A 14,511-nucleotide genomic window follows, 5' to 3' on the forward strand; every position below is an offset into this window, starting at 1 on the left:
AATGACTTATTGGTTCAGAAATGGGCTTATTCGTTCAGTCCTTTGAGTAGAGTCATATATGCTCATCCCTCCTCTTTCCACTCCTACCCTTGTGATAAATAAGCTCCCATTTTCTCCTTTCAAAATAAAACCAGTCTACCATCGCCGGCAAAGTCCAAATCTCTCTTTCTCACGTTCTCACTCACGGCAAGAAGCTTCATTGGAAAATGCTTTCCAATTCTCCGACGATTTTCAGGTTCTCCATCCTCTCCGACCACCACCATCGCAGCTACAACCACCACTCTCTATCTCATTCTCCGCCATAGACGCAGCTCAACTTGCCAAGTTTTGGAATAAGTATTGGGGATAATAATTGCTTAGTATTGAATTTTCCTTCAATGTAAAACAAAGGGTAAAATAGTGATTTTCACCATTCAGATGTTTATTCAGCAACCAAAGAACAACTTATCAGTTAGCTTTATCACTACATATAATTTTATCCATACAGGACTTGATGGAAAACGAACCGAATGCCGTTAAATCTTTAACTAGCAAACCTTTTATTTACAGGTATATAAACTAGATCTTATAACTAGATTTCAAAGAATTTGAAAATATTGTATGTTGCAGGGCTTTTGGCTCACTGCGTTGTTTTTTACATCCCCTTATGTGTCTCAAGTCTTTTCTTGGTTTTTAGCGATCTTCGTTACTACTGTTGTTTCTGTTCTTTTGTCTAAGGGGCCGTTTACTAAACACTTATTTGGTAAGTGTTTAACATATAAATTTCTTCATCGAATGAATATGAGAAGGGCTAAGAATCTTACCAGGTAAGAGTAATGAGAAAAATTGAGAGTCTTACCCGGTAAGTGAGAATGACGACTCTTACTCATGTAAGCGTTTTGCCAGTAAATTGTTGCATTCGATATGTTTTGATGTACTAAAATCTTACGCATCAAAATAAATTATAGTGTTGACTCCTATTACTAAGCGCTTACCGGATAAACATTTGGGTAAACAGTCCCTAAGTTAGTTCGATTTACCCTTGTTTCGAGTTAGTTTGTTTCAAGTTAGTTGTGTAGCTTGCAGAAGCTTTTTTCGTTTTTTCTGTTTGTTCCTTTGATTTCTTCTTTAAAAGGAAAACTCAGATATGTTTTTGCATGTGGATTTAGCAACTAAGTTGACTTTCAAACTAAAATTCTTCGATTTATAACATATGTCTATTAAAAACTTATGTCTTAATTGTATCCATATTAAATAATGATCTGATTTGACTACACAACTGATTCATATTTCATTATTGACAGGTATCGATCATTGTACATTAATCATATCATTGTCATAAAGTTAGCATCAAAAGTATGTATAGTTGCATGACTCTTACTACGTTAAATAAATCTTGATGTTGAAATAAAAATAGCATCATATGCAACAGGTCGTAAGTTTTTACATCAAAAATATACCAAAATGTCTGGCCCAACAGTATCTGGGTTACTAAAAAGATCAGAGTTTCAAACCTCACCAAAAGTGAGAAAAATGTGTAAGTTCAGTTGTTATATATAAATATTATATAGTTAAAAAAAGTCATTTGCAACAAAACTATGAAACGAACCTACTTTTTAGTAAGATAAAGTCACTTGTAGTCTATATTTTACTTATATTCCAAATCTTATTGTATTTCAGTGGTTTTGTTATGGTGCTCATCAAACCTAAATACATCTCTTGACCTCGAACCCAATCCCCGTTTAATCCCCCTACCCGACTAATCCCGAACCCCTTGGGTTAAAAAACAATAAAAAATGTAATTTAAAATAAAAATTAAAATAAATTGTCACTAAATGAGACGCTGGTGATTATTTTCTCAACGGACTTACCGGTGGATTTTTGGTTTTCTGATAGAAAATAGCCACCGAAAATTAGCCAACTTTTTTTCTTTCAGTTTGTTTAAAAAAGCGTAATTAAATTAAGAAATTATTGATGAAATTTAAAAGAAAAATGAATTAAATTACTGGTTGATTTCCGACGGAAGTCAACGGAAGTTGACTTTTTTGTTGTCCACCGGAGATACCTAGTTTTCTAGTAGTGTCTTCGACCCTGCCCCGACCTACTTCAAGTAAGAAAAAAACCTCCGTTTTTGTCTTGTTACCTGCCAAAGCAAAGAATCTCCGCACTGTTAAAGTCGGATACTCTTCCGCAAAGGTAAAATTTACATCTCGTGTCGGTTTTAGACGCATGGATAGTGTTAAAGTATGTATAATACACTTGAATCTCTCTCTAAAAAACCGTTACAGAAAGACAGAGGTTCTTATACATATACAGTGTGATGGTTCATGTCTAATCGATGTAGAAATAAATATGTGTACAGTATATAGTTGGAGAAATGAAAACATTAAAGTTAGAGATGATGTAGAGAATGGCAGTGAGACAAGAGATCCAAGAATGAAACATCTTTTCAATTTCAAGCACATGAGTGGTCCAATTATCTATCTGTTGGATAATTGTGCACTTCTCAGATTTTTGTCTCTAAATCATCTAACTTTTTGTCTTCCCTACAACAAGTAACATCCTGCCATATATTATATATATATATATATATATATATATATATAGGAAGAGGGGATGAGTTATTATACAATCTTTTATATTTATACAATCAATACAATTCAATCTTAGTCGTCTATTTAATTTGATGAATATGTGATTTCATAGAAGTTTTGATTGTTTCCTAATATAAAGTATTGATCATAATTAATGAACTTTATTCATCTTCCATAAATATTCAAATCATAATAAATCAATTCTCATCATTTTCATAAACATCTCAATTTATTGGATTACATTGGTTGTATAAATGTAATAGGTTGCATTTAGGAGCGTTCAAATAAAAACTTGCCCCATTTGTGTAAACCGTGTAAATCAATCTCATTCATCCATTTTCTTGATCAATGGTTAAGATTATTTTACTTTATTTTAGAAAATTAAAAAATAAAAAATATTAAAAATTTATTTTATTTCAATACTAAGGGCAAAATTGGTAAATAAAAAGTTAACATTTGGTAACTCCTTTGTAAAGTAATATACTATTTTAATGTTAACATTTTTTAAAATAGCATTCATCAATAAGTTATATCAAAATCATACATAAAACACAACATATTCAATAATGTATAATGAATCATTTCAATAAAAAGTAAAAAAAAAAATGAATTACATTATATGAATGAAATGGTTTCAAAATTTGATCGACAATCTAACAAAGTTATTACCGATCATATTTTGTATTTTTTAATTTACTTGTAGACGGATTCGTTACATTTAGATAATGAAAATTTTTCATTGTTTAATGAGCTTATTAAATTTTATGATTACGCAATAATTAGTTTCATTGTCCTCATTTGATAATGAACTTTATTCATTTTTCGTTAATTCATCATGAAATTATTTCATGATGAATCGCTTTTTCTATGCACCAGTTTCATTTAGCATTTCATCTACTGAACCATTCACCTACACCATCATTGTTCATGTCTTAAAGAGGTTCATGACTTACTGTTCAATTACATTATGAACCCGTTTCCTTGTCATTAACACGTTACATCTACTGAATGGACCCCCTACGTAATCCTGCAACGTGGTTGGCCACGAAACAAGTTCAATAGTAATTCAACCAATCGCACGTGAACTCGTTTCATTGTCATGCTACCAACTAAACGGATCAACTTCAATCACAATGCAACATGGATCACCATGAAACTAGTTCATGAATCATGAATCAATTAGAACATGAACATGTTTCGTCATCATGAACCTATTTCATTAACATGTACAATATGCCTAGAAGAAGCAAATAAACCATTTTATAATGAAACATTTTCACATTGAAACATTTTCATGAACATTAATTTCATAAAGAACAAAATATAATATGCATCCGTTTCATCATACATTTATTTCATAAAGAACAAAATACATATGCACCCGTTTCATTTTCATCCTACTAACTAAACGGATCAACTTCAATCACAAAGCAACATAGATCACCATGAAACTAGATCATGAGTCATGAATCAATTAGAGCATCAACATCTTTCACAATCATGAACCTATTTCATTAACATGTACAATATGCCTAGAAGAAGCAAATAAACCATTTTACAATGAAACCTTTTCACATTGAAACAGTTTCATGAGCATGAGAGTTTTTTCCTCCAACCTCAAATCAAGATTTCATTCCATAAAAAGCTAGAATCTTCATACCACGTTTCCAAATTCATTGAATAACAAAAAATTAAAATCAAGTTTTTAATATTATAATATAATAAATTTTTTAAATGTTACCATTTATATAATTTCCATTATTAAATTTCTTTATTTAATATTTATTAATAACTTTCTTATTTATCGTAAAAATATGGAAAATAACCGAAATACCCTTATTAATTAAATTTAATTAAAGAAAGATGGAATTTTTCTATTGGTCGAAATTGGTTTACACGGTTTCTTAGAATTGCATGGTTTTCATTTGAACCTGCCCCTATATATAGAAGCGATCAAATGAAAACCACTCCAATTTGTAAAATCGTAAAAACTACCCCTATATATATATATATATATATATATATATAGAGAGAGAGAGAGAGAGAGAGAGAGAGAGAGGAGCGATCAAATGAAAATCATCCCCATTTGTACAAACCGTACAAACCACCTTCATATATCGATTTCATTGTTTAATCTTATGAATTTTTTTCATGAAATTATTTAATCTTATAAAATTATTTCATATAATACTTTTTTTGATGAATTTGTTTTATTTATGGTTATGAAGTTGTATCATATAATATTTAATGAAATTTTAATGAACTCAAAAATTAAAATAATAAAGATGATAATATCCATGATTAACACCCTCCAMAATAAAAATGGTTAATCAACCTCCCATAATTACAAAAAAATGAACAAAATGAAAAATTATGATTGGTTGAATGTGGTTTTCACGGTTTGTACAAATCGGGTGGTTTTTATTTGAACGCTCCCCTAATCAAACTGTTTTCCACTACGGGGACTTTGTTTGATCCCCCCCTTATGTATATGGATTCTATCGCTCCTAATCTCTCTTCCCCCTTCCCAAGAAGACCTCTTTAAAGAATTGGATGGGGAAAGGCAACAACCCGCTTTTTTTTGTGTCGTAGGGGAGGGATTGACCTTTCTAACGCATATTCAGTCGTACCGGCATGGCCCCATTGATTTCTTTCCGATAGGAGCATCCAGATTTTTACTTGCGCTTGGAATGCAAAAGCATTCTTTTCAATGCCAGACCCCATTCATTCCCTGTGGGTTCCTCTTCCTCCAATTCTTTCCATTCTACCAATGAATATATATATATATATATATATATATATATATATATAAAATATATATGGGATTAGGTTAATGGAAAATCATAGAAAAATAAAGAATAAATTGCATGAAAAAATAGCGTACTTTAACTTGATTCCTATTTCAGGAAACATACTTTCAAAACGTCCATTTTTTGGTACCTAAGATGTAAATTTTTAAACACGAGTAACCGGTTGAAACATTAACCGGTTACCATGTTGATGTGGTATCCAACTCAGTATTAAGATATCTATGTTTAAAACTATACATCTTAGGTACCAAAATGGAAGTTTTAAAAGTGCATTACTCAAGATAGAAATCAAGTTAAAGTACGTTATTTTTTCATGCAATTTACCCAAAAATAAAAAATCAAGAAACACCATAATAACCATTTTTATTGTATCGTACGTACATGTACATATAAGTAATATGTAAGCAATTTTTCCAGTATGCACACATCCTAGAAACTAGGAAACATCTTTAATTACTTATATGCATATGTACAGACTGTACAAATAAATGATTATAAAGGTGTTACTCAGTTTTTCTTCTTTGTTGTGGGAGGGGGTTTTCTCCTAAACCTCACTATATGTATAAAAACCAAAAAAAAATCATATATATAGCTCGAAAGCAGTATATGTGAAAATTGGATCTAGAAGAAGTGAGATACAATTAGCAAAGTTAGGATCGAATTTATCATCTCCAACATATTCTCCAAAAAGAAGATGGAGATTTTGGATAAATTTTGCTCCAACAGATTCTTCAACAATTTGGGCTAATAATATGGATAGGATTGTAACAATCAATTACAGATTCTCTAAATTTGGAGAACTCTCGAAAAATGATTACCATAAATGTGAAACAATTTTTATTATTCTCACTGATAAAAAAAATATTATATCCTCACTGATAAAGAAAAAACCTTGATTTTAATGGCCAAAGAAAAAAAATAATATTTTATTACATGTATAAAATATTTTAATAATAATATGTTGAAGATTTTGAATTTTTGATCCTCTATTATAGAGATTTTGGAGAATATGTTGGAGATGCTTCAGAGGGATATGTCATGCAGCGTGTGTGGGAAACTCATACCTCGATTCAGCGTTTCGTTGATTGGTAATACTACCGAAAGAGAGAAAAAAAATCAAGAAAACTTGAATTTTATTAATCAAAACCCGATATCTAATACAAGCCATAACACCGTATTGAATACTAAAACCCTAGAAAAACAAATGGAAATAGCAAAAAATCACAAATTTGTCAACAATTTTACAAAATCCCAAAAAGAAACTTCAAAAAAAATTAATTTGACAACCAAAACGACAAAAAAACTTGGCTAAAAACACGTCGGGGCTGTGGTTTGGTGTGAAATCACACTCTTATTGTACTATGTCACTATGATACAAGAATTGTGAAGTGGGGCTGCGGTTTGGTGTGAGCCGCCGTCGTACCGCCTAGGAGGATTACCCGACCGGGCTACCTCGGGCGGCAAGTGCCACCAACAACATAAATACGTAGATCCGCCAATATATTCATTATGACAGCAAAAAATAAAACCTATTGGCCAAATCTTGCGTAGATGTTTTCAACTGTACCAAGAATGGTATCAGTACTTTGGAGCATCCATCAATCAAAGCATCTAAGGAATTTATCATTCCTTTACCCGCAAACATACTTTCAAGAAACCAAAATTATATCTGAAAAACCCTATTTTCTCCTACAAAGATATGGAAATATTTTGTATAGAGACTTACCTCCATAACTGTCGAGCCAAACCGGACGATCTCAGTAAATCGGAGTCAGAGGTGGGGTCTGAAGATGAGATGTATTCAGCCTGACTTTTTCCACGATCATTATAAGTCCAAAAAGTCTTGATGCATCGTGATCCGGGTTTTTTTGTCACTGCATCAATAAGAAAAAGTAAAGAGAAATCATTGATGGCACTTTTTTCCTTTTTGAATCCTTTCAAATGGGTAAGTCCAAAAATTCAAACACAAAAGCAAGAAGTTAAAGGTAAAGCAAATCCTATTTTCCACCGAAAGAAACCATATTCACACACCGTGCTACTGTATGTATTTCTATTTCTATTTATATTAGAATTAGATCAAATCATACATTAAAAATGTAAAAAGTAAGTCATGATGCTAATGTAACGATGAAATTAATAGGTAAGGATGCATTTAGCCGTATACAGGGATGCCATTTAGCAGTATATACCGACGCATTTAGCGGTATATTCGGGCGCATTTAGGAGGGTGCATTTAGCAATATATAGGCATGCATTTAGCCAACACATGAATATGGTTTTTGTTCAAGAAACATGAATAGTTCTTGATTTTTATGTTTAAACATAATTTTCATTACAGTTTCATCAACAATGGCATCAAACCAGAACTTAAGAGATCTTCAATGGCTTATCCAATCAATCCAAACCCAAACTTTAGATCTTCAGAGCATTTCCTTCCATCTTTCTCAACCAACATCATGTTGTCATCAAGAAACTCAAGATTCCATTCATATAAACATTTCAAGTGACGCCCATTACCAGTTTTCTAACATCCTGACACTCCTAGCAACATCTTCTAAAACACGGGTTTTTCTTCAGAATCTTGAATTTTATCAAGTTGAATGGCAGTTGGAGGAAGTGAAGAGTCTCAAGATCCTGCTAGATAGTTCTTCAAATGTAAAGCATCTTGTGTTCAAGAGGAATGTGATAAATGTTGAGTGTATGGTAGAGTTAGCAAAGATACTGAAAGAAAATGAAGTGATTAAGGAGATCATATTGTCTGAATCAAGAATTGGTTCATTTGGAGCTAGTCTTATTGCTTCAGCTCTGAAGACAAATACCTGTTTAGAAGAGTTGCAGATATGGGAAGATTCAATAGGATCAAAAGGAGCAGAAGAGCTCTCGAAAATGATCGAAGCAAATTCGACGTTAAAGCTCTTAACAATTTTCGACTCAAGTTCAATTACGGCCACACCGTTGATATCTGCAGTGCTAGCAAGGAACAGATCCATGGAAGTTCATGTATGGAGTGGAGGACAAGATAAAGACAATAGCTCGAAGGTGATCGAATTCGCACCCGAGAGCAGCGTGCTACGAATATACAGGCTAAGCGTCTCAGGGGCATGCAGGGTGGCTTGTGCTCTGGGGTGGAACACAACGGTCAAATCACTTGACCTCACCGGGGTCCGACTGAAATCCCGATGGGCCAAGGAGTTCCGGTGGGTTCTTGAACAGAACCACAGTCTAAGAGAAGTGAACCTCGCAAATACTGGCTTAAAAGACAAGGGAGTTGTTTATGTTGCGGCTGGACTTTTCAAGAATCGGAGCTTGGAAAGCTTGCGCGTAGATGATAACCGGTTTGGTGGGATAGGCGTAGAACACTTGCTCTGCCCATTGACTAGATTTTCCGCTCTACAAATTCAAGCAAATATAACTCTAAAGTCGATAACATTCGGAGGAAGAAGAACGAAGATTGGGAGGGATGGATTGATAGCAATCTTGCAGATGTTGACCACCAACCAAACTGTAACAAGATTGGGAATATATGAAGATCAAAGTTTAAGACCACAAGATATAATCAGAATCTTTAAGAACTTGGAGAAAAATGCTAGTTTGAAATGCTTATCTTTGCAAGGCTGCAAAGGGGTTGATGGTGATTTATTGTTGAAGACTATAATGGAAACCTTACAGGTCAATCCTTGGATTGAGGAGATTGATCTTGCAAGAACCCCACTTCAGAATTCGGGAAAAGCCGAAGGAATACATCTAAAACTAGGCCAAAATGCTAAATCCGAACCTGAAATCGATTTGCTTAAAGATATGCCTATGACCATGCCCAAGAGCTGCAGAGTCTTCATTTGTGGACAAGAATTTGCTGGTAAGAATTTGCTCTTTCGTCATGTAAGAACATGTGAATCCCCAAATCACTCTCCAAAAGAGCCCTTGAGGAAAAGGGAGGTTCCAACATATATACTGGAGAAATGATCCAAGTCTAGCCGAGTGGGACTCCAACATGTCCACTCTGATCCTAGAGTGTCAAGAGGGGGCTAGCCAGAGTGTTGGGTCCTTATAGTCGCAGTCCTTTGATAACATGTAAGAATACGTGGAACCCCCATATCACTCTCCAAAAGAGCCCTTGAGGAGAAGGGAGGTTCCAACATATATACCGAAGAAATGGTCCAAGTGTAGCCGATGTGACTCCAACATGCCCGCACTAACAAAGGCTAGATGAACACAGATGATCCCAGAGTGTCAAGAGGGGGTTAGCCAGAGTGTTGGGTCCCTATAGTCGCAGACCTCTGATACCATGTAAGAATACGTGGAACCCCCAAATCACTCTCCAAAAGATCCCTAAGAAGATGGGGGAGGTTCCAACATATATACCGATAAAATGGTCCAAGTCTAGCCGATAACACCCCCCCTCCCCTCAAACAGAGACTAGATGGCCCCATAGTGTCAAGAGAAGGCTAGCCAGAGTATTGGGTCCCTAGAGTCACAGACACCTTGGCTCTGATACCATGTAAGAATATGTGGAACCCCCACTCTCCAAAAGAGCGCTTGTGGAGAAGGGAGGTTCCAACATATATATCGGAGAAATGGTCCAAGTCTATCCGATGTGGGACTCCAACACATCAAAAATTAATATTTCAAGTTGTAGTAGTTATTTATAGATGAATATATAATCAAGATTTGTTGTGTATATGCAGGTAAAACCACATTATGCAATGCCATAGCACAAAATTTCTCTTCTTCAAAGCTACCTTATATTGAACAAGTGAAAACTCTTGTAAATCCAGTTGAGCAGGTTATTAGAACCACGGGAATGAAAGTAAAAACATTAAAAGATGAAGATACAAAGTTTTCGATATGGAACCTGGGAGGTCAACACGAATTCTTTTCCCTTCACGATCTCATGTTTCCAGGCCACGGAAGCGCTTCATCTTTCGTGATCATTTCCAGCTTGTTCCGCAAACCAAATAACAACGAACCAAAAACCCCATCAGAGTTAGAAGAAGATCTTCAATATTGGCTCAGGTTCATAGTTTCAAACTCGAGAAAAGCAGCTCAACAATGCATGCTACCCGATGTAACTGTCGTACTAACTCACCACGACAAGGTTGACCAACTATCGCTGGATTTCCAGAATACAGTGAATGCTGTTCAGAGATTAAGAGATAGATTCCAAGGGTACATTGACTTTTATCCTACGGTATTCACAGTTGACGGAAGATCATCTGCGTCTGTGAGTAAACTTACACATCACATCCGCAAAACTAGCAAAACTGTTCTGCAGCGAGTCCCTAGAGTTTACGAAGTCTGCAATGATCTTATAAGAATACTATCTGATTGGAGGTCAGAAAATCACGAGAAACCGGCCATGAAGTGGAAAGAGTTTGGAGATTTGTGCCAAGTTAAAGTTCCATCTCTAAGAGTCCAATCAAGAAACAGTCAGATACTAAACAAAGTGGAGACACGAAGAAAGGCAGTTGCAACATGCCTTCATCATATAGGAGAGGTGATATATTTCGAAGAACTAGGATTTTTAATTTTAGATTTCCAGTGGTTTTGTGGTGAAGTACTCAGTCAGCTAGTGAAGTTAGACGTTAGAAAGCTGAGCTTTAATGAAGGCAATGCGGGATTTGTGAGTAGAAAAGAGTTGGAGAAGATTCTGAGAGGAAGCTTACGTAGCCAGATTCCGGGGATGGGATCCAAGATTTTTGAGAATTTGGATGCCAGTGATCTGGTGAACATGATGCTAAAACTCGAACTCTGTTACAAACAAGATCCATCTGATCCTGAATCTCTACTGCTGATTCCTTCTCTTCTTGAAGAAAACAGAACAAGAACTCCGAGATGGCAGTCAATCACACCCGGTTGCGTTTTTGCAGGAAGACATCTCGAATGCCATGATTCAAGCCACATGTTCCTCACCCCAGGCTTCTTCCCCAGATTACAGGTATGTTGTTGGTTTGGTTAGGATCGCTTTAAACATTTGATTCTTGTTCTTGTTTTTTTTTAAGTATATAATATTTATATACGATGAAACTGGGAGGCTTGAACCCTTGACCACCAAAGAGGTTGGGCTCTACCTATAAACCAGGTATCGCTAGGCCAATGACCCTCTGGTTTCATGTTTCTTTTTACTGGAGGGCTGATTAAGCTGATGACCACCTCTTACCAGGTAAAAGGTTCTTACCCTGTAAGAATGGAATGTTGTTTACCACAAATATGCTGACCGAGATGCTTTCTGCCTCAGTCAGTGATTCAGTCAGTGCTTACCCAGGCACTTGGTAAACAACCATATTCAGTCGGCGCTTACTCAGACCACAATCTTAGGGGATGTTTGGTTGGTTACTCAACAGTCCTGTATAGATAAAGTTGTATGTGTGGATTAATTTGTCTATATAAATTGGGAAGGTTTTCTTTTCGGGAGCTTTTTCATTATGGAAGGCGCGTGTTTTTTAATTGGAAGGGAGAGGTTTGGAAAAAAAACTTGGCTTTCTGCATAAAGCTCCCCCTAGAAGCTTACTGAATAAGCAACTTTCTATATCATTAAGCCACTATCAAACAGTCATATATAGCTGACCGAATAAGTTGTGAGTCTCATTAAGCTCATTAAGTTGATAAGAAACAGGCCCTATTCAGTTGGCGCTTACCCAATTGTGTTGGAAAACAGCCCCTTAACTTTCTTATTTCCTTCGGAAACAGGTTCACCTACACAACAAGATCACTGGTCTCCAGAGCCAACACGGAGCAACATATAGTCTAGAAAAATTCCTCATCTTGATAGACATCAATGGGATCCATATCAGGATCGAGTTGGGAGGACAACTAGGGTACTATGTAGATGTGCTTGCTTGCTCCACCAAAAACCTCTCTGAGACCCTTAAGCTCTTTCAGGAGCTTATTTACCCAGCCATCCAGAGCCTCTGTCACGGGGTGACATTGATCGAAAACATCCTTCGTCCAGAATGTGTCAAAATTTTGACACCCCCTCGATACCGGAAAACCCAATCCGTACAACTCTCTCAATTAAAACAGGCTTTGCTCTCAGTTCCAGCAGACAGCATGTATGATTATCAGCATACTTGGACTCCAGTCACTGACTCGGGGCGACTGGTATTGGGACCAGGGTTTGACTTTGCCCGGGATTTACTATCCGATGGTGACTTCAGAGAAGTACTTCATCGGAGATATCATGACCTCTACAACCTGGCTGTGGAGTTACAAGTCCCCGCAGAAAACAACTCAGATGGATCAGGTCACCCTCAAGGAGATGAAACTGGCAAAGTTGACCCATCATTTGCTGGAATTGCCAAAGGGGTAGAAGAAGTCATTCAGAGACTCAAGATCATTGAGCAGGAAATCAGAGACTTAAAACAAGAAATCCAAGGGCTAAGATACTATGAACATAGGCTCTTGACAGAGCTGCATCGCAAGGTTAACTATCTAGCGAATTACAATGTCCAGATAGAAGAAAGAAAGGTACCAAACATGTTCTATTTTGTTAGAACTGAGAACTACTCAAGGAGATTGGTCACAAATGTGATCTCTGGGATGACTGCGCTCCGGCTTCACATGTTATGCGAGTTTAAGGGAGAAATGCATGTTGTTGAAGATCAAATTGGCTGTGAAATGATGCAGATAGATAACAAAGCAGTGATTTCTTTGGCTCCATACATGAAAGGTTTCATGAAGCTATTGACATTTGCTCTGAAAATAGGAGCTCATATAGCTGTAGGGATGGGGGAGATGATACCAGATTTGAGCAGAGAAGTGGCACATCTGGCTGGGAACCCTCTTCTTTATGGGGCTGCAGGTGCTGCAGCGGCTGGGGTAGTAGGGGCGGCGGCTGCCGGACGGAGCAGAGGGAGATCAACTGACATTCAGCAAGATATGAAAGCAGCACAGCAGTGGGTTGTGGATTTCCTAAGGGAAAAAGGGTGCTCCACAGGGAAAGATATTGCAGAGAAGTTTGGATTGTTGAGAATTAGGTACAGGGATGATGGTCAGGTTGCTTGGATATGCCGACGTCATATGTATACAAGAGCCAATGAAATAATCGAGGTACCTATGTGATAAAGAAAAAGTGAGAAGGATTTGGTAGTTTGAGGTCAAGTTATCGTTGTATGTAACCTTGAATTTGGTTACCATAGCATGTATAACTAGTTAATATATAAATATTCAATTATCCCTCCACCACAATGGGTGGTCACTCGGTATGCCTATAGATAATTTTCTCAAAGCCAGGCTAAATGTGCATGTGTACCACGCAATAGCTCAAAAGCTCTGGGACATTTGGAGGATTTAACAGAAGTGATAGTCTACATTAGGGAAATTACCATATATTAGTTCATTAATATGTGCATATATATGTGTATATATATATATATACAAGCCTTGACATTTGTGCAACCAATACAACCCAATTTCAACCGTCCATTTCATTTTATTAATATGTGATTTCATAAAAGTTTTGATTGTTTACTAATATAAAGTATTGATCATAATTAATGAACCATATTCATCTTCCATAAATATTCAAATCATAATAAATGAACTCTCATCGTTTCCATAAATATCTCAATTTATTGGGTTGCATTGGTTGTACAAATGCGATGGATTGTATTTGAAACAAACTCTATATATCTATAACCCTAATAAATAAGTAACTTTTGGGACACTTGGCATGTTTCTGTGCGGCGGTTATTGATTTTTCCCGCCTAAAACATGTATCTAAACACAATTTTCACTTACGGTTCAAATAGGTCTATTTAAATGACATGTGTCCCTTTGGACGGTTAATTTGCGACGGTTATTAATTTTTCCCGCCTAAACATGTGTCTAGAAACAATTTTAAAAAATAATTTTCCCGCCTAAACATGTGTCTAGAAACAATTTTAAAAAAATAAATTACAAGTGTGCACTCCGCATCAAAATAAACTCATGTACAATAAGAGCTCTTACTGTGCATGCAGAGCTCTTACTGTGCATGCAGAGCTCTTACTGTACATGCAGAGCCTCTTAGTGTAGTCCTTAGGACTCAGTCTTTTGAAGGGGGCTGGACCAAGAGCTCTCATGTAGAAGACATCAAGAGACAGAGCTCTGACACAAGAGTTAGGTGTCTCATATACAGAGTCTGTGTTGTA

At 36.0% G+C, this 14,511-nt stretch overlaps 1 protein-coding gene across 2 annotated transcripts; it reads left to right on the plus strand.

Annotated features, from left to right (window-relative positions):
• The first annotated feature begins 493 nt into the window (after window positions 1–493).
• Window positions 494–13,560, plus strand: LOC112501182 (protein TORNADO 1). Of its 2 annotated transcripts, XM_025104863.1 has the most exons (5): window positions 494–514; window positions 7,748–9,239; window positions 10,069–10,877; window positions 10,959–11,318; window positions 12,071–13,560. In XM_025104863.1, the coding sequence occupies exons 1-5, from the start codon at window positions 494–496 to the stop codon at window positions 13,439–13,441; spliced, it is 4,053 nt and encodes a 1,350-aa protein (XP_024960631.1). In that variant the 3' UTR covers window positions 13,442–13,560. The 2 variants fall into 2 exon arrangements, with proteins under 2 accessions (XP_024960631.1, XP_024960629.1); XM_025104861.1 differs by having other exon boundaries at window positions 10,069–11,318.
• Window positions 13,561–14,511: the final 951 nt, after the last annotated feature.

Source organism: Cynara cardunculus (assembly GCF_001531365.2).
Source record: "Cynara cardunculus var. scolymus isolate 2C chromosome LG 17, CcrdV1, whole genome shotgun sequence".
NCBI lineage: Eukaryota > Viridiplantae > Streptophyta > Magnoliopsida > Asterales > Asteraceae > Cynara > Cynara cardunculus.